The 22,247-nt window shown below is 37.9% G+C and overlaps 1 protein-coding gene across 1 annotated transcript; it reads right to left on the bottom strand.

Annotated features, from left to right (window-relative positions):
* Positions 1-6,931: 6,931 nt before the first annotated feature.
* Positions 6,932-8,255, bottom strand: ZNF30 (zinc finger protein 30; the record flags this gene model as incomplete). The annotated part of the gene is given in 6 exon segments (XM_044260062.1): positions 6,932-7,039; positions 7,042-7,423; positions 7,426-7,616; positions 7,619-7,807; positions 7,810-8,089; positions 8,091-8,255. Coding segments are annotated over 6 exon segments (1,257 nt in total), but the record flags the coding sequence as incomplete, so codon positions are not given.
* Positions 8,256-22,247: the final 13,992 nt, after the last annotated feature.

Below are 22,247 nucleotides of genomic sequence, written 5' to 3'. Positions count from 1 at the left end.
TAACAAACTGTCAGAAAAAAATTAAGAAAACAATCCCATTTATAATTACATCAAAAAGAATAAAACAACCAGTAAATTTAATCAAGGAGGTGAAACATCCTTACATTGAAATTTTAAAGACATTGATAAAAGAAATCAAAGACAAATCTAAAGATATTCCATGCTCCTGGATTGGAAGAAATAATATTGTTAAAATGTCCATATTTGCTTGTCCCCAAGCAGTCTATGGGTTCAGTGTAATCCCTTTCAAAATCCCAATGGCATTTTTCATAGAAACAGAACAATCCTAAAATTTGTATGGAAACACAAAATTTGTACTACATAAACAAAGCAATCTTGAGAAAAAAGAAAAAAGCTGGGGGTATCATATTTCTTGATTTCAAACTGTATTATAAGACTACAGTAATCAAAACTGTGATACTAGCATAAAGCAGATACAGAAACCTACATAATGGCATAGAGAGCCCATAAATAAATCCGGCATACACAATCAATTAAAGTTCTGAGAAAGGAGCCAAGAATAAACAATTGGGGAAAGACAGTCTCTTCAATAAATGGTGCTGGGAAAACCAGATAACCACATGCAAAAGAATGAAACTATACCACTATCTTACACCATTCACAAACTTTAACTCATGATGGATTAAAGTCTTGAATAATAGATGAGAAACTATAAAACTCCTAGAAGAAGACAGGCAGCAAGTTCCTTGATGTTGCTCTTGGAGGTATTTTTTTGATCTGACTCCAGAGGCAATGGCAACAAAAGCAAAAGTAAACAAATGGGACTAGATAAATTAAAATGTTTCTGCAACAATGAAGGAAACCATCAACAATATAAAAAGGCAACCTACTGAATGGGAGATGATGTTTGCAAACAATGATGTTTGCATTGATAAGGGGTTAATATCCAAAATACATAAAGGACTCATACAACTAGGTAGCAAAAAACAATCCAATTAAAAAATGGGCGCCTGGGTGGCTCAGTGGGTTAAGCCGCTGCCTTTGGCTCAGGTCATGATCTCAGGGTCCTGGGATCGAGTCCAGCATCGGGCTCTCTGCTCGGCGGGGGGCCTGCTGTCTCTGCCTACTTGTGATCTCTCTCTCTCTGTCAAATAAATAAATAAATAATCTTTAAAAAAAAAAATGGGCAGATCTGAACAAAGATTTTTCCAAAGAAGACCTACAGGTCCAAAGAAGACATATGTCCACAGGCATATGAAAAGATCTTTATTACCAGTCATCATGAAAACGCAAATCAAAACCACAATGAGATCTCACCTCACACCCGTCATAATCGCTATTAGGAAAAAAACCAAGAATTAACAAGTTTCAATGAGAATGTGGAGAAAAGAGAATCTTTGTGCACTGTTGGTGAAATGTAAATTGGTGTAGCCACCATGGAAAACAGTATGGAGTTTCCTCAAAAAAATGAAATATATAACTACCATACAATCCAGCATTTCCACTTCTAGGTATTTATCCAAAGAAAATGAAATCACTAATTCAAAAAGATATATGTACCCCTATGTTCATTGCAGTATTATTATGGGAACAATCAATGGATGAAGAGATCATGAAAATGTGATATTTATATACAATGGGATACTATTCAGCCATAAAAAGAATAAAATCTTGCCATTTACAACAACATGGATAGATCTTGAGGGTATTATATTGTGATATAAATCAGGAAAAAAAATACCGTATGATTTCACTTATATGTGTAATACAGAAAAACAAAACACAGATGCAGAGAACAAATTTGTGGTTGCCAGAGGGGGTTAGGTAAAATGGGTGAAGGAGGTCAAGATATAACATTTCTAGTCATAAAATAAGTCATGGGGATGTAACATACAGCATAATGCTACAGTCAACAATATTGTATGAATACAATATTGTATGTAGCTTTATATGAGGATAGAAGGAAACTAGACATTTCATTTCACACCATTTCACAGTGTATATACAAATGTTGAATCATTATGCTACATACCTGAAACTAATATGTCAATTATGCCTTAATTTTAGAAAAAAAAATTGGAAAAAAATGAGGCACTAACACTGCTGACTTGAAACTGTGTGCTTCTAATTATGGTAGAGTTGTGTTGGGTACCATCATTTCATCTGGATAATACCAAATATCAGTATCTATAATCATATTTTTGGATGTTGCTAGTTTACTCAGAAAGGAAACATTCAAACTCCATCAAAATGAGTACTATATAGTAGCAAAATGGAAAAGATGAATGGAGACATAAAAACTCAGATGATGATGTGAGTGGCCATCATGGTAGGGGAGGGTCCGGATGGAAGCTGGGGCTCCAACATAAGTACTATGGAGCCCATGGAGTCGAAAATATATAATCAAAGAAGGAAATGGCTATAAATGAATCAGAAGTTGTTGAATGGTCTCAATCATTATTCATAACATTTTTCTGATACATCTAATCTTCCTTGGACCAGTCATAGGCAAGATGATATTTACTGGGAGGTGGAAGATTCATTTTTGACAAAAGTTCAAAGGCAATTCAATAAAGAAAGAATAACCTTTGCAACAAGTGGTGTTGGAACAATTGGACATTCAAATGCAAAAAAATGAACTTCAACCTGTAACCGCACATCTTACACAAAAATTATTTCAATATGAATCGTAGACACAAAATGTTAAAAAACTCTGAGAAGGGAATACAGGAAAAAATCTTCATGACCTTGGGTTAGGCAGAGTTCTTAGATAAAAGTACTGTATATAAGGTAAGCTGACAAAATGGGAGTACATGAAAAATTAAATACCTTTGCTCTATAAGCAACAGTTAAGATAATAAAAAGACAAACTGGATTGGACAAAACATATTTATAAATCATACATCTAACAAAGAGCTTCTATCTAGAATATATAATAAACCTCAAAACTCAACAGTGTGAGAACAAATAGCCCAATACATAAATGCTTTGCAAGATATGAGGATGTTAAATAATCACTTGAAAAAGTGGTGAACGTATTAGCCACTAGGAAAATGCAAATTAAAAACACAGTGAGGTTGGGATGCCTGGGTGGCGCAGTTGGTTGGACGACTGCCTTCGGCTCAGGGCGTGATCCTGGAGTCCCGGGATCGAGTCCCACATCGGGCTCCCAGCTCCATGGGGAGTCTGCTTCGCTCTCTGACCTTCTCCTTGCTCATGCTCTCTCTCACTGTCTCTCTCTTAAATAAATAAATAAAATCTTAAAAAAAAAAAAAAAAAAACCACAGTGAGGTACTATCAGACACCTATGAGAGTACCTGAAAACAAAAACAAATTGACAATACCAAGTATAGACAACAGTGTAACAACTGGAACTTTCACACTGATGTTGGGAATGTAAATGAGTACAGTTCTTTTGGAAAATAGTCTGGCAGTTTCTCCTGATGTTAAAAACATAGTTACTATATGACACCACATCTACTCTTAGGTATTTACCTGAAGAAATAAAAATGTCCACACAAAAGTGAGAGCAGTGCCTTTATTCATGATTGCCAAAACCTGGAAACAACCAAAACTGGTATCATCTGGTGAATGGACAAATGGATTGTGGTTCACCCATAAGGAATACTTCTCAACATTATATATATTATATTTATTCAACAACAGCATTTATCATAACCTCAAGAATTATGGCATACTTAAAGATAAGTTTAACGAAACATGAGGAAGACTGAGTATTACACAACATTGCTAAGAGAAATTAAAGACCTAAATAAAAAGAAACATGTTCATGAATTGGTGGACTCAACAGTGTTAAGATGTGAGTTATCTCCATATTGATCTGTAGATTTAATACAGTCCACATTATAACCCCCCAAAACACTTTCCCCCATAGCAACTGACAAGCTGATTTTAAAATATGTAATTGAAAAATACTTTCATCAAAGCAGTAGCAGTTTTGAAATGTGCAGTAATCAACACTCTTTGGTATTGTTAGAATGATAGACACATGGTACAATGGTATAGAAGAATATTCTGAAATAAATATTACATAGTCTACTAATTTTCAAAAGACAACTCAATGGGAGAGAGAATTCAAGGATTCAAAACTCATACTGTTTTATGAGTATACAGCTTTATTCATTGCATACAGCTTTATTCATTGCATACCCTGTGACAGTAAGCTTTTAGTTAATTGATTTTTTTTTTAAGATTTTGTTTATTTGTCAGAGAGAGAGAGAGAGAACAAAAGCAGGCAGAGTGGCAGACAGAGGCAGAGAGAAAAGCAGGCTCCCTGCTGAGCAAGGAGCCTGATGTGGGTTTTAATCCCACAACCCTGGGATCATGACCTGAGCTGAAGGTAGTCACTTAACTGACTGAGTCACCCAGGCATCCCAACTTTGTTATTCTTAAAATTTATGTTCCAGGGAAACCTGGGTGGCTCAGTTAGTTAAGTGTCTGCCTTCAGCTCAGGCAGCGATCCCAGAGTCCTAGGACCAAGCCCCATGTCAGGTTCTCTGCTCAGTGTAGAATCTGCTTCTCCCTCGGCCCCTCCCCCGACTCATGCTTGTGAGCTCTCTCTATCTCTCTCAAAATAAATAAATTTTTTTTTAAAAACTAATGTTCCAGGGACACCTGGGTGGCTCAGTTGGTTGGACGACTGCCTTCGGCTCAGGTCATGATCCCGGAGTCCCGAGATCGAGTCCTGCATCAGGCTCCCAGCTCCATGGGGAGTCTGCTTTGCTCTCTGATCTTCTCCTCGCTCATGCTCTCTCTCACTGTCTCTCTCTCAAATAAATAAATAAAATCTTTAAAAAAATAAAATAAAATAATAAAAACTAATGTTCCAATTACAGTTCTGACCTCATATCAAAATTTCTGATACACAGGCATTTCATTATCTTCTCTGAGTAGAACGTTATTTCATAGCATTTGGTTTTCTCTTTAATCCTAAACTTATGGATACATGTGATCACTTCCCAAATTGAGATGTTAAAAATATCACGATTCAGATGATTAATTGCAAAAGAAGCTACACAATGGAAAGCTCCAGCAGTGACGACCCTACCAAAGCTTCAATATTTAGTATTACTAATTATGGGAAACACCGATATTGTGTTTACAAAAAATGCAGAATTATCTTGGAAGTGTTCTTCAGAACCCAATGAAATGTGTAACTTCCAATTTGGAAAAAAATCTGGGTAGAGGAACAAGTTAGGTGACAGTGTGAGGAAACAACAACAACAAAAAAATGTGAGGCATTCTCTAATACAACTTCCTTGGACTGTTCTCAAAAAATCATGTAAAAAAGGTGGGACTCTAGGGTAAAAGGCTAACATTTAGGAATAAAGTCAACAACTTCCTCTTACATGTAGAAATAAACATGTACAGGGACGCCTGGGTGGCTCAGTTGCTTAAGCAGCTGCCTTCGGCTCAGGTCATGATTCCGGCGTCCTGGGATCGAGTCCCACATCCGGCTCCTTGCTCAGCAGGGAGCCTGCTTCTCCCTCTGACTCTGCCTGCCACTCTGTCTGCCTGTGCTCGCTCTCACTCGCACTCTCTCTCTCTCTCTGACAAATAAATAAATAAATAAAACCTTTAAAAAAAAAAGAAAGAAAATTGGGACGCCTGGGTGGCTCAGTTGGTTGGACGACTGCCTTCGGCTCAGGGCGTGATCCTGGAGTCCCGGGATCGAGTCCCACATCGGGCTCCCAGCTCCATGGGGAGTCTGCTTCGCTCTCTGACCTTCTCCTCGCTCGTGCTCTCTCTCAGTGTCTCTCTCTCTCAAATAAATAAATAAATAAATAAATCTTTAAAAAAAAAAAAAAGAAAGAAATAAACATGTACACGTGGAAAGATAAAAATATAGAGATGGGGTGCCTGGGTGGCTCGGTGGGTTGGGTCCTTTACCTTCAGCTCGGGTCATGATCCAGGGTCCTGGGATCAAGACCCGAGTTGGGCTCTCTGCTCTGCTGGGAGCCTGCTTCCTCCTCTCTCTCTCTGCCTACTTGTGATCTCTCTCTCTGTCAAATAAATAAATAAAATCTTTAAAAAATATGGAGAGATAAAATAAATAAGGCAAAATGTTACCAAAGATGGTGGCAATTTTGCTATTCTTTCAACTTTTCTCTATGTTGAAATTTCTATGAAAAAAAAAGTTAGAAAAGAAATTTCTAAGTGGATGTTTTTCTGTCCCATTATTAATTTTGAACCTACGCTGAGCTTTGGATAAAGAATGTAGATTATATAGGTTGTTCTCAACAACTTCACACACATTAAATCCTGCGTATCTTTCAAGAATTGTTTGATTCAACTTAAGGGGATGAGTTCTAAATGAATATCCTCTCATGTTTCTTTTTTTCTATGAAGTTTTATCCAGAAAGAGTTATCCAAAATTGTACAATGGATAAATATAAGGGCATTTCTAAATTAACGACTCCTGCAGGGTCTTACATTCAAAATTTCACTAGCAGTTTAAAAAAATGCTAATAATAAATAATGAGCAGATTTTTACAATCCCCACCATTTTAAAGCAATGTCCTGAAATAAAAAGTAAGGGGCCTACTGCCAAACAGTTTGAAGGTGGTGGCATGACAATGATGAGAATTGACATCTGTGCTATGGCAGGCTTTCCAATATATAGATAACTGTTCTTAAGAAATCAGGATGAATTTCATGTTCAGCAGTGACTTAAGAGTAACCGGAAGGTTTTTTATTCACTTGTTCATTCAGCCATATCAGGAAATGTCATATAAAATTTCATGCTATCCATGCTGTATTGATGTTTCCCACCTTTTCCGAATTGGCCATAATCCAGAGTATTCGGATTCAGATATCATATACACAAGAATGACAAATAAAGGCTTTCTTATGTTTTCTAAATTCCATTATGAATTCTCTAATGGGAGATATTTTCTAAAGACCTACCAAGATTTTTAACATCCATGTCTCTCATTAGCATAATGCATTCTCTGATGCTGAACAATGTTTAAACCATATATAATGGACTTTCCAAATTCTTCAAATTCTTAGGGTTTTACATGCATATGATTTCTCTGATGTACTTTAAGGGCTGACTATATCTACAAGTCTTTCCACATTTTTTACGTTTAAAGGGTTTCTCACTGGTGTGTATCCTCTGATGTTCACTAAGGAACAAATTAAGTCTAAAGGTCTTGCCACATTCCTTACATTCAAAAGGTTTCTCAGCAGTATGAACACTCTGATGTCCAGTAAGTTGTCCATACCTTGGAAAGGCCTTTCCACATTCCTTACATTCATAAGGTTTCTCACCAGTATGAATCCTCTGATGCTGAACTAGTTAAGAGCCAGAACTAAAGGCCTTACCACACTCCTTACACTCATAGGGTTTCTCACCAGTATGAATTCTCCCACGTTGTACAAGGTATGAGGCACAATTGAAAGTTTTTCTACATTCCCCACATTTATAGGGTTTCCTGTCAATGTTGTTGTGTTGTTCTGTTGTGTGAGATGTACATGTACTCTAAAGGGCATCCCACATTTCTTACATTCATAGGACTTCTCACCACTATGAACCCTTTGAGGTACAGTAAGTTGATGGCAACTAATAATAGCCCTTCCACATTCCTTACACTCAAAGTGTTTCTCACCAGTATGAATCCTCTGGTGTTGACAAGGTACGAGCCAGAACTAAAGACCTTGCCACACTCCTTACACTCAGAGGGTTTCTCACCTATATGAAGTCTTTCATGTTGAACAAGGTATGAGGCATGACTAAAGATCTTCCCACATTTCTTGCATTCGTAGGGCTTTACCCCTGCATGAATTCTCTGATGTACATTAAGAAATGAACTAAGTCTAAGTCCTTCCCACATTCCTTGCATTCAAAAGGCTTTTCATCAGTATGAATCCTCTGATGTCGAGTAAATTGTGGATACACAGTAAAGGCCTTCCTACATTCCTTGCATTCATAGGGTTTCTCACCAGTATGAATCCTCTGGTGTCTAACTAGGGGTGAGTTACTACTGAAGGTCTTCCCACATTCTTTCCATTCCTGGGGTTTTTCACCGGTGTGAATTCGCTCATGTTGAACAAGGTATGAGAAGGTACTGAAGGCCTTCCCACATTCTTTACATACAAAAGGTTTTTTCTCCAGTATTAAGATCCTGATGCCGATGAAGCTTTCCACACACTATAAAAGCTTTCCCACATTCCTTACATGCATAGGGTTTCTCACCTTTATGGATTCTTTGATGCTGAGCAAGGTATGAGCTACTAATAAAAGCTTTTCCACATTTCCCACATTTGTATGATTACATACCACTATGAGTACTCTGATGTATAGTAAATTGACGGCTACTACCAAAGGTCTCCCCACATTCCTTACATTCATATGGTTTCTCACCACTATGAATTCTCCCATGTTTAATAAAGGCTAAGCCTCTAATAAAAGCCTTCCCACAATCTTCACATTCATAGAGTTTCTCAACAGTGTGAATTCTCTGATGTTGAACAAGGTATGAAAAGGTGGTAAAGGTCTTCCTACAATCCTTACATTTATAAGGTTTCTCACCAATATGAAATCTCTGATGTATGATGAGTTGATGTCCATTACTAAAGTTCTTCCTGCATTCTTTACGTTTGGTGGGTTTTTCACTAGAATGTGTTCTCTCATGTTGAACAGGGTTTGAGCCTTGACAAAAAGTCTTCCCACATTCCTGGCATTAACATGAGTTCTCTCTATTAAGCATTCTCTGATGCAGAGCAAAAGATGGACACTTCTCAATGGTGAGCATTTCTTTAGCGCTGACTGTGTCCTCCTTCAGCTGAAAATCTGAAGGAAAAAACACACACACAAACAAAATCCAAATATTTTGTCTTCCTAAATGAAAAAATGTAGGAATATAGATTCCTATGGAAGAAAATGTACACACTGAAAATATCTACTAGAAATAAACAACCTAGGGGGCACCTGGGTGGCTCAGTGGGTTAAAGCCTCTGCCTTCAGCTCAGGTCATGATCTCAGGATCCTGGGATCGAGTCCCTCATCGGGCTCTCTGCTCAGCAGGGAGCCTGCTTCCCCCCTCTCTCTGCCTGCCTCTCTGCCTACTTGTGATCTCTGTGAAATAAATAAATAAAATCTTAAAAAAGAAAGAAAGAAACAACCTAGTACTGTTAAAAAAAAAAAACAACAACCAAAACAGGTCAAAGAGAAATGCAAAGATTAATGAGAGTTTATTTAAATACTAAGGTTGGTGACAGAATAGGTTTCACTTCTGATGCGTGGATCAGAATCTCTGAAGAGCTCTTTGAGAAACTGGTATTCCAGCACCATTCAGACCTCCCAAATCAGAATACATGAGGCAAGTTCCTCGGCACTGATATGTTTAACATTTCTTATAAATGGTTCTGAAACAGATGAAATTTTATTTCCCCCCATTGTGGCTTCTGTTTACACTTCAAATAAAATCCATGTATCTTTCATTAGTTAAAATGGCCCCTGCTTACCTATCAGGCCTCATATTAAGTCATAATTTTCTTTGTTCCTTATTTACCTCACTTTCCCATTTCAGCAATTGGAATGTGTCACATATTTTCTCATCTTTTGGTTCCGTCTGCAGGTGATGCATCTCCCCACATGCATGTGTTATTTGCGGGATCTTTCTCATCCTATATACATTTAAGATAAAGTGTCACTTTATCAGGATTACTGTAAATTGCTGACCTTGCCTAAGGATGTTCATGTTTTTACCTTCTGTTCTAACCCTTAGTTCTTATAATTCCTACCTGTTCTCAATTACACAATTATCTCTGTCAAAAAGTTTAACTTATGTCTCCCAAACCTACCTGCGGTAGATATTTTGACCTTCATGATCTTTGCCTACATCACAGCTGTAAATATGTTGCACCAAATGCCAAAAGATATGTAATTAAGGTTACAAATTAATTGATTTAAGATGGAGACATTAACCTGGCTTATCCATGTAGGCTTGCATTATATTCTAGATGACAAAATGGTATGTGGTGTACTATCTTACTAATATTGTTTACAGTAAAAAAAGACCACTGAGAGACAAATTGCATATAGACTGAGAAAATAGGAAAACCTGTCGGAAGGCCAATTCTGTAGTGCACCGGGGGTTATGGTGGTCTGGATTAGAATGTTAGTGGTGGAAAGTGGTGAGAAGGTATAGCACTCATAACATATTTTGAACACAGAAGTAACAACATGCTGGCGTTCCTGCTTTGTGGTATTTTTTGAGTAGTTAAAGCTAAGATCACAAAAGGTAGTCTTAGTCTGAATGTTCATTTGAGCCTAAGATGACCCTCTCATAGGCACTGGTTATGAGAATAATGTCCTTATTTTTAAGTATTAGGGATAAAATGTTATAATTTATGCAACTTACTTAAATGATATCAGCAAAACTTTTTTATATAGATACAGAACAAAGTAACAAAATACTAAAAATTGGTGAATCTATGTGGTGGTTTCAAGGACTGCTGTATTACTCTTTAAACTTTTTGTGAATTTTAATGCAGTTGGCAAAATAAAAAACCAAAACAAACTACCAGACTTGCCAAGACTACCAGAAACCACCAGAAGCTACAAAGAGGCAAAAAAGGATCCTCCCCCGGAACCTTCAGAGACAGCTTGCCCTTGACTTCTTGATTTCAAACTTCTGGTTTTGAGAATTGTAAGGCAGTAGATTTCTGTTGTCTTATGCCACAAAGTTTATAGTAATTTGTTATAGAACTAATTTACAAATTTGTGGCAATTTATTACGGCAAAAACTAATACACAAAGATAAATATATAATACAGAAGAGAGCTATGAAATACGTGTTAAAGATTTTTTTTTCTTCAGGTAATTTCCATTTCTGAAAATCAATTCTAATCAAATACTGAATAATTATAGGAATAAATAGAGAGTTAGTATCAATATAAAAAAAAAATAAGTGGGGGCCCACCAAAATATGTGACACAGAATTGAAACTAAATAAAAATTTTAAAGGCAAATGATTATAGACTCTGAAAAAAATATGAATTTTAAACACAAACATTTTCTGTTCTTTTCTTTTTTATTTTAAATTATTACTTAGTTAACATACAATGCAATATTGGTTTCTGGAGTAGAATTCAGTCATTTGTCACTTACATACAACAACCAGTGCTCATCAAGTGCCCTCCTTGATACCCATCACCTGTCTAGTCCATCCCCCAACTACCTCCTTCCATCAACCCTGTTTGTTCTCTATCTTTAGGAAACTTTTATGGTTTGTTTCCCTCTCCTTTATTTGCCCCATTCCTGTCAAATGTGAACATTTTCTATTAGAACTTTTATCAACTTTTTAAAAAAGAAGCTGAATTTCTTCTGTTTGCTTTTTAAATGAAAAAGAATTAGTTCATCCTCCTAACTATATGATTTTCAACCATAGAACTGTATTTGAAATGTTGCAAAAGGCCTTCATTTTATCAAAAAGACATGATCTTTTTCTTCACTGCTAGGACGCTGCACTTTGTTCTAGGACATTCCTCCTTCCCAGCTACTCATGGGCCATCTCTCCTCAGCAGACTCCAGTGTCTACATCTCTTGCCCTCACTTACATCTCCATATCCTACTAGAGCATTTGTTTTTATTATATTGTGAATGCCACTTAGTTACATATTCTAGCTCACATATTAAGGCTAAATTTCATTGTAAGTTTTAAGTAAAAAAGAACACAGAGGCTACCATGGCTCCCATTTGCCAAATATGAGACAATTTGAATATCAAAATGATAGAAGATTACAACCAAATGAATACAGTAAGAATGTCTGGATTCACACTGTATTAACAAATGAAATATTGTTCAAATCGAAGAACAATATGCAAAGGACATGTACTTATCAAAAATGCCAAGGTCAGGGGCACCTGGGTGGCTCAGTGGGTTAAGCCTCTGCCTTCAGCTCAGGTCGTGATCTCAGGGTCCTGGGAGCCCGCATCCGGCTCTCTGCTCAGCAGGGAGTCTGCTTACCCCCCTCTCTCTGCCTGCCTCTCTGCATACTTGTGATCTCTCTCTCTCTCTGTCAAGTAAATAAATAAAATCTTTTAAAGTATTGCCAAAGTCATAGACAAGGAGAGACCAAGAAATTTTTTCAAATTAAAGATTAAAGTAAGAAGTCTATTAAGTGAAATTCATGATTTTTGTCTTGGCTACTGGGTTGAATTTTATTTGTTTTTCTGTAAAGGATACCACTGAGGAGGCGCCTCTGTGGCTCAGTCAGTTAAGCATCTGGCTCTTGCTTTGACTCAGGTCATGATCTCAGGGTTGTGAGACTGAGCCCCGAGTTGGGCTCTGCACTCAGCAAGGAGTCGGTTTGGGATTCTCTCTCACTCCCTCTGCCTCTGCCCCTCCCCCTGCTCATGGGCTCACTCACACACTCTGTCTCTCTCTCAAATAAAATAAAGAAAAAAAGAAATACACAGTGAAACATTTAGGGTAAAGGTGAAGTCATTTCAAGGGAAAGGGACAGAATGAGAATTATAAAAAGCAAATATATAAAATTTTAACAGTCTCCAGGTAAAGGGCACATGTACGTTCTGTGTTATTCTTACAAATTTTCTGGTTAGGAATTATTTCAAAATAAATAGTTTTATAAAACCATCAGTTAAGAACCTTGAACATATTTGTTTACAATCTCGGCTAAAAGAATATATAAATGCAGAATGGCAGATTCTGTCTAAATTCTAGTCCTAACTAGCTCCCTAATTAGGAAAATTTCTTAATCTCCCAAGTCTTAGTTCCCTCAGATATAAAATACTGATAGCAATCTGAAAAACATCTCACAATGTTGCCGTGAGAATCAATTAGGCAATACGTGTAAAATGCTTAGAACAGGGTCAGGCATAGAGTATAGAATCAATAGAGTAACTGCTATTATCACCAGCACTGCCGGCTGCATAAGAGACAATGGTTAATAAGGGAATAAGTCAGTATAGCATGAGTAAACTCAACAACAAAGATTTCATACCTCCCCTCACTAATTTTCAGGTAATAATTTTTCTTCTAACAGCTCTGAGAAAACACAAGATAAAAGATACATATTCGTTCCTCTACTATATCAATTAAGTTATCTACATCCATATCCACTGTCAACATTTTTTCTTATGCACAGGATTCCACCATCTTACCCATCCAGCTCAAGGCCATCGCTTCCACAATAATGTCCTCCTCATTCATCCATTTTTACCACTGTGGAACCGTTCCCAACATCAATCATGCAGGTGTAACCCCCTGTCCCAACCAACCCCATGTCTTCATAGGCAATTCATCTACAGAACTGTGGTACTCACTGTCATCACTGCCTCCCCTCATTTTGCTTAAACCTCTCCTGTCAGGCTTTCACTCCTTGATGCCACTGAGGATTTCCCCTTCTGGGAAGGCCAACTAGTGAGGCCAATGCTCATTTCTTGCTTTAACTCATGGTTCAGTGATCATTTGTCCACCTTGAAACATTGTCTTCATTTGTCTTTCATGGTACCACTTTCCTGGGGTTTTTTGTGATTTTTGTTTGTTTTGTTTTGCTAAGATTTTATTTGCTTATTTTACAGAGAGAGAGGTGGCGGGGGGACACAAGCACAGGGAGTGGGAGAGGGAGAAGCAGGCTCCCCTCTGGGAGGGGAGCCTGATGTGGAGCTCGATCCCAGGACCCTGGGATCATGACCTAAGCCAAAGGCAGACACTTAACCACTGAGCCATCCAGGTGCCCCCCACATTCCTGTTTTAATTCTGCCTTAAAATGTGCTTTTTCTCAACAGTCTATTTTGTAGCTTCTCTAACAGACAAACTGTGAGACTCCTCTATCTGCACTGGTCCTCTGGGAAACTTCATGTACTCCCCTGGCTTAAAATGCCAGCCATGTGCCAATAAAACCCAATGGCTGAGAGCCTATACTCTCCCTGAGCTTAGGCTTGCATATTCAACAGCCTAGTCAGCATTTCTAATTAGATGATTAACAGCCATCTCAAGCTTCACATAATCAAAGCACACATCTTTGGATTTGCTCCCCATCCTGCCTTTTCTCTCTCTTTCCCATCTTAGGCAGCTGTGTCACTATTCACCTGCTAGGGTCAAAACCTGCTCATCCTTTCCCATGTCCCTCTGGCACCGCCCCCATTTATAATTCACCAGCATATTGTTGTTCTATGTTCAAAATACATTATGAGTGCCATACCTTCTTACCACTTTCCACCACTAGCATTCTAATCCAAACCACCATCACTTCCTGTCTGCATTACAGAATTGGCCTCCCGACAGCTTTTCCTGTTCTTACCCTTGACCCCGTTCAGTCCACCCTCTAGGCCTCTGTGCAGGAGAAAGCAGAGGAGAGCAATGGAGGGAATCTGCAGACCTGAGGACTTCAAAATAACCAGCAGATATTCATCCAAAAGTTAGCAGGATAATTGGAGGAGAGGTAGTGAAACCAATAGTGAGGTTTGGGGTGCTTGGTAAGGTCTGAAGTTGCTGGAAGTGATCTATCAGGGAGGGAGGAAAGCGGGTTGTGATTAGGTAGAGGCAGGTAAAGAGCTTAAGGGTAGTTGGAGAAGTTTTGTCTCCTCATTTGGAGAATCTGGGTGAAGAGAATATGAAAACTCTTTGTATAATTCTACAACTTCTCCATAAACCTGAAATTATTTTATATTTAATTTATTGTTAAAAGATTTTATTTTTAAGTAATCTCTACACCCCACATGGGGCTTGAACTCAGTCCCAAGATCAAGAGTTGCTCACCCTACTGAATGAGCCAGACAGGCGCCCCTGAAATTATTATTTTTTGCTCAGGGTACTGTTTTAAGGGTATCTGCCTTATAATAACTCATTAAGCTATATATTTTAATATGGCTTTCTAGTTTTTATCTCATTTAAAATTTTTTTTAATTTTAAAATCAGAAAAATATAAATTAGATTGTGGCTTCTACTTTCAGAAAATAATCCAGGCTCCTGATAATTAACCAAAAAACATACATGACTTGGTCCCTTCTGATATCCCCCCTTTTTTCTTGTTACTCTCCCCTCATTAATTGTGTTCCACTCTGCATATTGCTCCTGAATCACACAAAGATCATTCCCACCTCAAGGAATACACATTTGCTATTCACTCTGCCTGGAATGTTCTACATAATAATGCAACCTAAGCCCTCCTTGTTCTTGTCTCTGCTCAGTTATCACCACCTCAGAATACACAAATAAATCTAAATGCAGAAGAGGAGTTGAAAGCAGTTCAATTCAAAATATAGCTGAAATATTGCACTGGGAAAATAATAGACCAAATAAAATCTCATAAGGGAAATATGAGAAGGTGTGGGATGATAAAATCAGTAAAGATGAAGCTTTTCTAGAAATTTTGGTGAGATATTCATCTTTTTCCCAAGTTTCAGGCTTTCTATGCAGGCCTTGTTGGAGCTTTAGAAGGGACATCTCAGAGATGTGTCTACTCCCTGACCCCATGGGTTACTTCCAGTTGTGAGAGCTTCTCTAGCTAACCCGTTCTTACTCATCTGTGTATGGTCTTCTTTGATCTTTCCTCACTATCATCCACGGCTCTTTCCAGTGTTCCAATAAAGTAATCACATGTGGTTTAGAAAGGGAATGTCCAGCCTATAAGATAAGAATGCCATACAATGTAGAAAAGAAATAAAATAGGAATGAAAAAAAACCTTTGAGCTTAGGTTAAACTTGGAATAAACTAATGGTCAAAATGACATTAAGAAGTACTTCTGGGAAGGGCAAGGGGATTCAAGAATCCAAATAGATGGTCAAAAGATTTTATTTTTAGTGAAATCTATTTTCTCTCTCTCTCTCTCTCATTCTGTCTCTCCTGTGTCTTGACAGAAAGCACGACCATATAATTGAGAACACAGACTCTGGTACCAGAGTGCATGGGTTCAAATTCCTGCTTCTGCCTCCTACCAGCTATGTGACCTTGGGAAACTCACTTAAACTCACTGTGTTTCAGCACTATCATCTGAAATGCTTATCAAAATAGTCCCTATCTCGGGTGCCTGGGTGGCTCAGTGGGTTAAAATCCTCTGCCTTCGGCTCAGGTCATGATCCCAGGGTCCTGGGATCGAGGCCCACATTGGGCTTTCTGCTCAGCGGGGAGCCTGCTTCCCTTCCTCTCTCCCTGCCTGCCTCTCTGCCTACTTGTGATCTCTGTCTGTCAAATAAATAAATAAATAATCTTTAAAAAAAATAGTCCCCATCTCATAGGGTGGTTGTGAGGAGACAAATTAGTTAATACAAGTCAGATACAAACATTCAAAGAGCTTAGAATAGTGACTGGAACATAGTAAACACAACAGGAGTTAACATTATTACTGTTATTTTTCTAGGAGAAAAACCCAAGAAGTTTCTTAAGACATCTCTATCTATAGGATACTCATTTAATCTGAAATGCAGGGTTCATGAGTTATAAATTGTAACCACAAAATCAAGGTAATTGTTTTGTAAGAAAGAAAATGAGGTCCCTTCAGGCTTACATGATTTGTTGATCCAACCCCCCACTGTATAAGCTGTGCAGGCTCTTCAGATACGACAAATCAGGACCTTGTGTCTTGCTGTTTTGCCTGAAGTTGGGTCAGAGAGTAATAGTGCATTTATAGCAATTTTGAGCATAAACATAATAGGAAATTTGGCTTTTGTCAATGTTTATGCAATAAACACCCCAGAGTTCTCATCCTGCCATTCTGTCCTTCCCAGCCTAACAAAGCTCAAACCATTTCTTTGGGGAAAGAGGGAAGAAATTACATTCACTTCTTAAGATAGCCCTAAAATGTCTGATGAAGAAAGCATTTTGGATAGAGGAATTCTAATTTATTTGAGAGAGGTAAACTTACCCAGTGAGACCAAGTTACTATTGTTCTCCAACATCACATCTCTGTACGAGTGCCTCTGAGCAGAATTCAGACTCTCCCACTCCTGCTGAGAGAAGGCTACGGCCACATCCCAGAATGTCACTGCTCCCTGAAACTGCAAACCCATGTACATCTGGTGAAGTTTTTTACAAAATGTTTTCAAGATGAAAGAAGAGGAGATAATAAGTTTCCCTGTAGCAAGGGAGCAATCACAGAGCAATCAAATAGGCTAGAAGCTTATGATATCAGAAACAAATGAATCAGAATATCTGCATATTCTGGAAGAAGCCTGTTGCTATAAACAAAATTTTCTGTATGTGTGGGATACCACGGTACTCCAGATCTGCTGCAAAATTCATAAAATAATCCAAGTTCCTCTGTTAAATAAAAGAGCATACACAAAGACACCGTCTGCTCAGTACCTAACCTAATAAATTCTCAAGAAATATTAATCTGTACATTATTTTCTCTAATAAGAGAAATAGTAATTTTTTCAAGCATAAAATCCTTATTTGAGAAAAACATATTACAGAAATTTGTTAATTTCTCAAGCTTCAGGATTATTATGTCAGATCATACCATAAACATTTTTCCTTATATTAATGAAATTTTTCTTAAGATTTTATTTATTTATTTGATAGACAGAGATTACAAGTAGGCAGAGAGGCAGGCAGAGAGGGAGGGGGAAGCAGGCTACCCACTGAGCAGAGAGCCTGATGTGGGGCTTGATCCCAGAACCCTGAGATCATGACCCAAGCCAAAGGCAGAGGCTAAACCCACTGAGCCACCCAGGTGCCTCAATAAAAAAATTTTCATGATGGCATCACAGTACTTCCTGTGAGTATATATCAGAATTAGTCGTTATTTTAGATTTAATTCATTGAAATCAAATGTCTCTGATTTCTCCAATTCAGGTAATCTGTGTTAATCTATAATTTATGATAAGAAGCTCATATTGTCATGCAGCATTCCTCACTCAACACTGTTGCTGTTTTTCAGTTGGTGGATTACGGTGAAGATGATTCTGAATCAAACGAATGTCACCCAAGTCTGACAGGTCCCATTCCACCACAAAATTGACCTACTGCCACTCTCACACACCTGCCAAGAATGATGATAACGATGTTTCCATGTCACAGTTATGGCCCTAATGTGTCCCTAAAAGCCTCAGAGAGCACGAGAACTCACCATAGTAAGACTGAGACCAGTCAGTACAAAATCCCATCCTAGCAGGTCTGTGGAAAATGTTAAATCTTCTGCTGTATGGACAAAGGAGGCCAATATCTTAAACTCACCAAACCACTGATGCAGGGAGCTCAAATAATTCATGAAATTTCACATCTTCACTGTTCCAAAAACAGTCCTTCCACAAAGACTTATCTAGTATGACCTTTTCAGTAATTTGCTCAATGAATTAACCAACACCAAGTAGAGAAGGAGACCTCACAAGGAAGAAGCAATTATTTTTGACACTGTTTCAATGAGGAGGAATCAAGCAGATAATGAGATGGTGCTTCATGAAAATATCTATGTAGTCTAAGAATCCAATATTTCACAGAGAAACAACTTCTATGGGCCACGCTTTTAGAAATGTAAGAACCGATCAGTCTTCCCAGGGGGTTCCTCTACCAGAGAAGTTCAAACTCTAGAAAATTCAGTGCTGAGAGAAGAAAAGGATTTCGTGTTCCCAATAACTTCAACCAATAAACCTTCCTGTCCCTGCACTCTGGCTTCCAAATGATGTTATAACCACCCTCACATAAAATTTTGGAGAACAGAGGGATTCTGGATAAATCCAAACCCCGGTGAACCCAGCCGCATACAGATGGATGCAGAACAACAGTGCTCCTTCACAGAAGCCAGAGTTAGACACGTCGGCAGGTTTTCTGGTCAGGCCCTCATTTTGGGGAGGCTGATCTGGATTTAACATAGGCCTGTGCAGTTCTGCTTTGAACAGATTCTCCTACCTACATTCCTACAGTATTTTTTTTCTTTTGGTTGGAATTTTTTTTTTTTGAAGTATAGTTGACATATTAGTTTCAGTTCCTGGTGTACAATACCTGACATTTATTCACATTATGAAATATCACCCAATAAATCTATCACCTGTCACCATACAAAGCTATTATAATATTATTGACTATATTCTCTATTCTCTATATTTCTGTTAATTACTTATTTTACTGGAGGTTTGTATCCTTTAATCTCTATCACTTATCTCACCCATCTTCTTCTCTCCTTCCCTCTGGCAACCACCCATTTGTTCTCTGTTTTTTTTTTTTTTTAAAGATTATTTATTTATTTATTTATTTGACAGAGATCACAAGTAGGCAGAGAGGCAGGCAGAGACAGAGAGAGAAGAGAAAGCAGGCCCCCCGCTGAGCAGAGACCTCCCCATGCAAGGCTCAATCCCAAGACCCTAAGATCATGACCCAAGCCGAAGGCAGAGGCTTTAACCCACTGAGCCATCCAGGTGCCCCTGTTCTCTGTATTTTTTAGACTGTTTCTGTTTTGTTTTGTTTGCTTGGTTGTTTTTTTATATTCAACATATATAAGTGAAATCATGTGGCATTTGTCTTTCTCTGACTTATTTTACTTAACATAATACCCTGCAGGTCTACCCATGTTGTCACAAATGACAAGATTTTATTCTTTTTTTATGGATGAGTAATATTCCGTTGTATGTATGTACTACATCTTCCTTATCCATTCCTCTACTGATGGATGCTTCCATATCTTAACTATTGTAAATACTGCTGCAATGAACATAGGGGTGCAGATATTATTTTGAATTTTGTTTTTGTTTTCTTTGGGTAAATACCCAAAGTGGAATTGCTGGATTGTAGGGTAGTTCTATTTTTACCTTTTTGAGGAACTTCCATGACACTTTCTACAGTGGCTGCACCAGTTTGCATTCCCACCAAAGTGCACGAGGTTTCCCTTTTCCCCACATCCTCACCAACACTTGTTATCTCTTGTCTTTTTTTAATATAGCCATTCTAACAGTGTGAAGTGGTGTCTCACTGTGGTTTTGATTTACCTTTCTCCTGATGATGAGTGATAGTAAGCATTTTTTTTAAACTAAGCATCTTTTTTATGTGTTTGCTGGCCATCTGTATGTCTTCTTTGGAAAAGTGTTTATTCAGGTCTACTGCCCATGTTAAAATCATTCCTACATTCTAAATGAAAAAGAAGCCATATCACCAGAACTTCTTTTGTGGCCTCAGAATGATGTCAAGACATGAGAGAGAGAAAATATTGAAGACATTGATCAGGAATTTACTAATACCTCAGTGGCTCAGTTTTCTCATCATTAACATGGGGATAAGAATATCAACTACTACATATGGTTATCTTGAAGAATAAGTAAGAAAATCCATTTAAAACACTTACTAGAATAATGGCTTAACATGAATTAGCTATTATTATTACTGAAGAACATGACATCCCCCTCATTTCATTTTTATAAAGGACATAATTTGTTTTCATTATTTACTTCTCTCTGGTATGTTTTATTATAATTTTAACAAAAATACATAGATCCTGACCTTAAGACTGCAACTTTTCTTTTAAAAAATAGCAGGAAAGATTTCTCTGATGTTTAAATTTTCTCTCTCTATAGAAATGACAGAGAGATGGACGCCTGGGTGGCTCAATGGGTTAAGCCTCTGCCTTCGGCTCAGGTCACGATCCCAGGGTCCTGGGATCGAGTCCCTTGTTGGGTTCTCTGCTCACTGGGAGGCCTGCTCCCCCCTCTCTCTCTGCCTGCCTCTCTGCCTACTTGTGATCTCTCTCTGTCAAATAAATACATAAAATCTTTAAAAAAAGAAAAGAAATGACAGAGAGGCACCATTGTGTAATAAGATGCAAAACTGAAATAACAAACAAAGGTTGAATCCTGTTCTTTCTGTGCAACTTGGAGATTGGTATACATGTTTATAACTGCTATCATCTTACTCTCTTCTTACATAAACTTGTCACTGGAAGAGTAATTTGTACAACAGATCCTTGGAAAGTCCTTTCACCTGCACCTATAATTTTTATATGACATTCCTATAATCCCAGAAGGTGTAAATACTGATAAGGTTTTTCAAACAAGAGGATCACTAGTGCTTCTCTCTTCTTCCTGCTGCATGTAAACAACATTGAGTCCTATGGTTTCCCTTTTTTAGTCTAAGAGTCTTTGCTGCTTTACATAATCAATTAGTGTGACTATATTCTGCAGATACAATAAAACCCTATATATCTGCTAACAATAAAATGGGGAAGGGAAAATGCACACCAAAATATTATTATGTCTGTATTTAGGACACATGCAGTGGTTTCCTCTACTCTCACAGTGCTTCTGATACCAACTATGCATTTCTTTAAAAACACATCAATTCTCTGACACCAACTGGATGCCCCACAGTTTAATTCAGCTCTGAGGTCTGACACCATCTACCTGGAATTAACATCAAATCTCACAAGTTAAGAGCTCATTCCGAGACTGTCTCCACTTCAGAAATCAACTACATGTCCAAGGTTGTCATCTGTACTTCTGACCAACTAGCTATAAATTGGGGTTCCCACAACCTCCTCCTCAGGTTCAACAATTTGCTAGAACAGCTCAGAGAACTCAGGGAAACACTAAATGTACTGGTTTATTATACATTAAGGGATATGATAAAGTATACAGATGAATAGCCAGATGAAGATACACAGGGTGAGGTCTGGAAAGCCTCCAAGTGCAGGGGCTTCTGTCTCTGAGGAGATGGACAGGCGTGCCATGCTCTTGGCACAGGGATGTGCTAACCAGCCCAGAAGTTCTCCAGACCCTGTACTTTAGGGATCTTTATGGTGGTTTCATCACATAGGCATGATCGATTATTAACTCATTTTCCAGTCCCTTCCCCCATCCCTGTCCTGAGACCAGGAGCTAGGGCTGAAGGTTCAACCTTCTTCTTCTTCTGTTTTTTTTTTCTTTAAAGACTTTATTTTATTTTGTACAAGATCATTCCCAGCTATTAAAATCTTTGCTTGCACACTAATGGTTGTAAATATTTTTATCACATATGCCACCTTTGTTAATTGAATAAATCACAATATTTTTCTCCAGAAAAATACACGTATATTTAATTCTGAAAGGAATGACCCAGAATCACCAATGATGAACAGTTAAACTTCCTGAGTGCTCATTAGGTTCCAGACATTGTTTTAAGGAACTTTGCACATATTAATACATCTTATCCTTGTTATATTCCTATGAAGCAGGAACTACTGCTGTATCCATGTGAAAAATTTAGGAAACAGTGTGTGCAGAGTGTAAAGACTGTAAACATCTAGTAGTGGCAGAGCCAAGATTCAAAGCCATCTGGCTTTGAATTTAAGACTCAGAACTCATACTCTTCAACATACCACACCGCCTCTC

This window comes from Neovison vison, chromosome 7, assembly GCF_020171115.1.
Source record: "Neovison vison isolate M4711 chromosome 7, ASM_NN_V1, whole genome shotgun sequence".
Classification (NCBI taxonomy): Eukaryota; Metazoa; Chordata; class Mammalia; order Carnivora; family Mustelidae; genus Neogale; species Neogale vison.
This window is presented reverse-complemented; position numbering and strand designations above follow the sequence as displayed.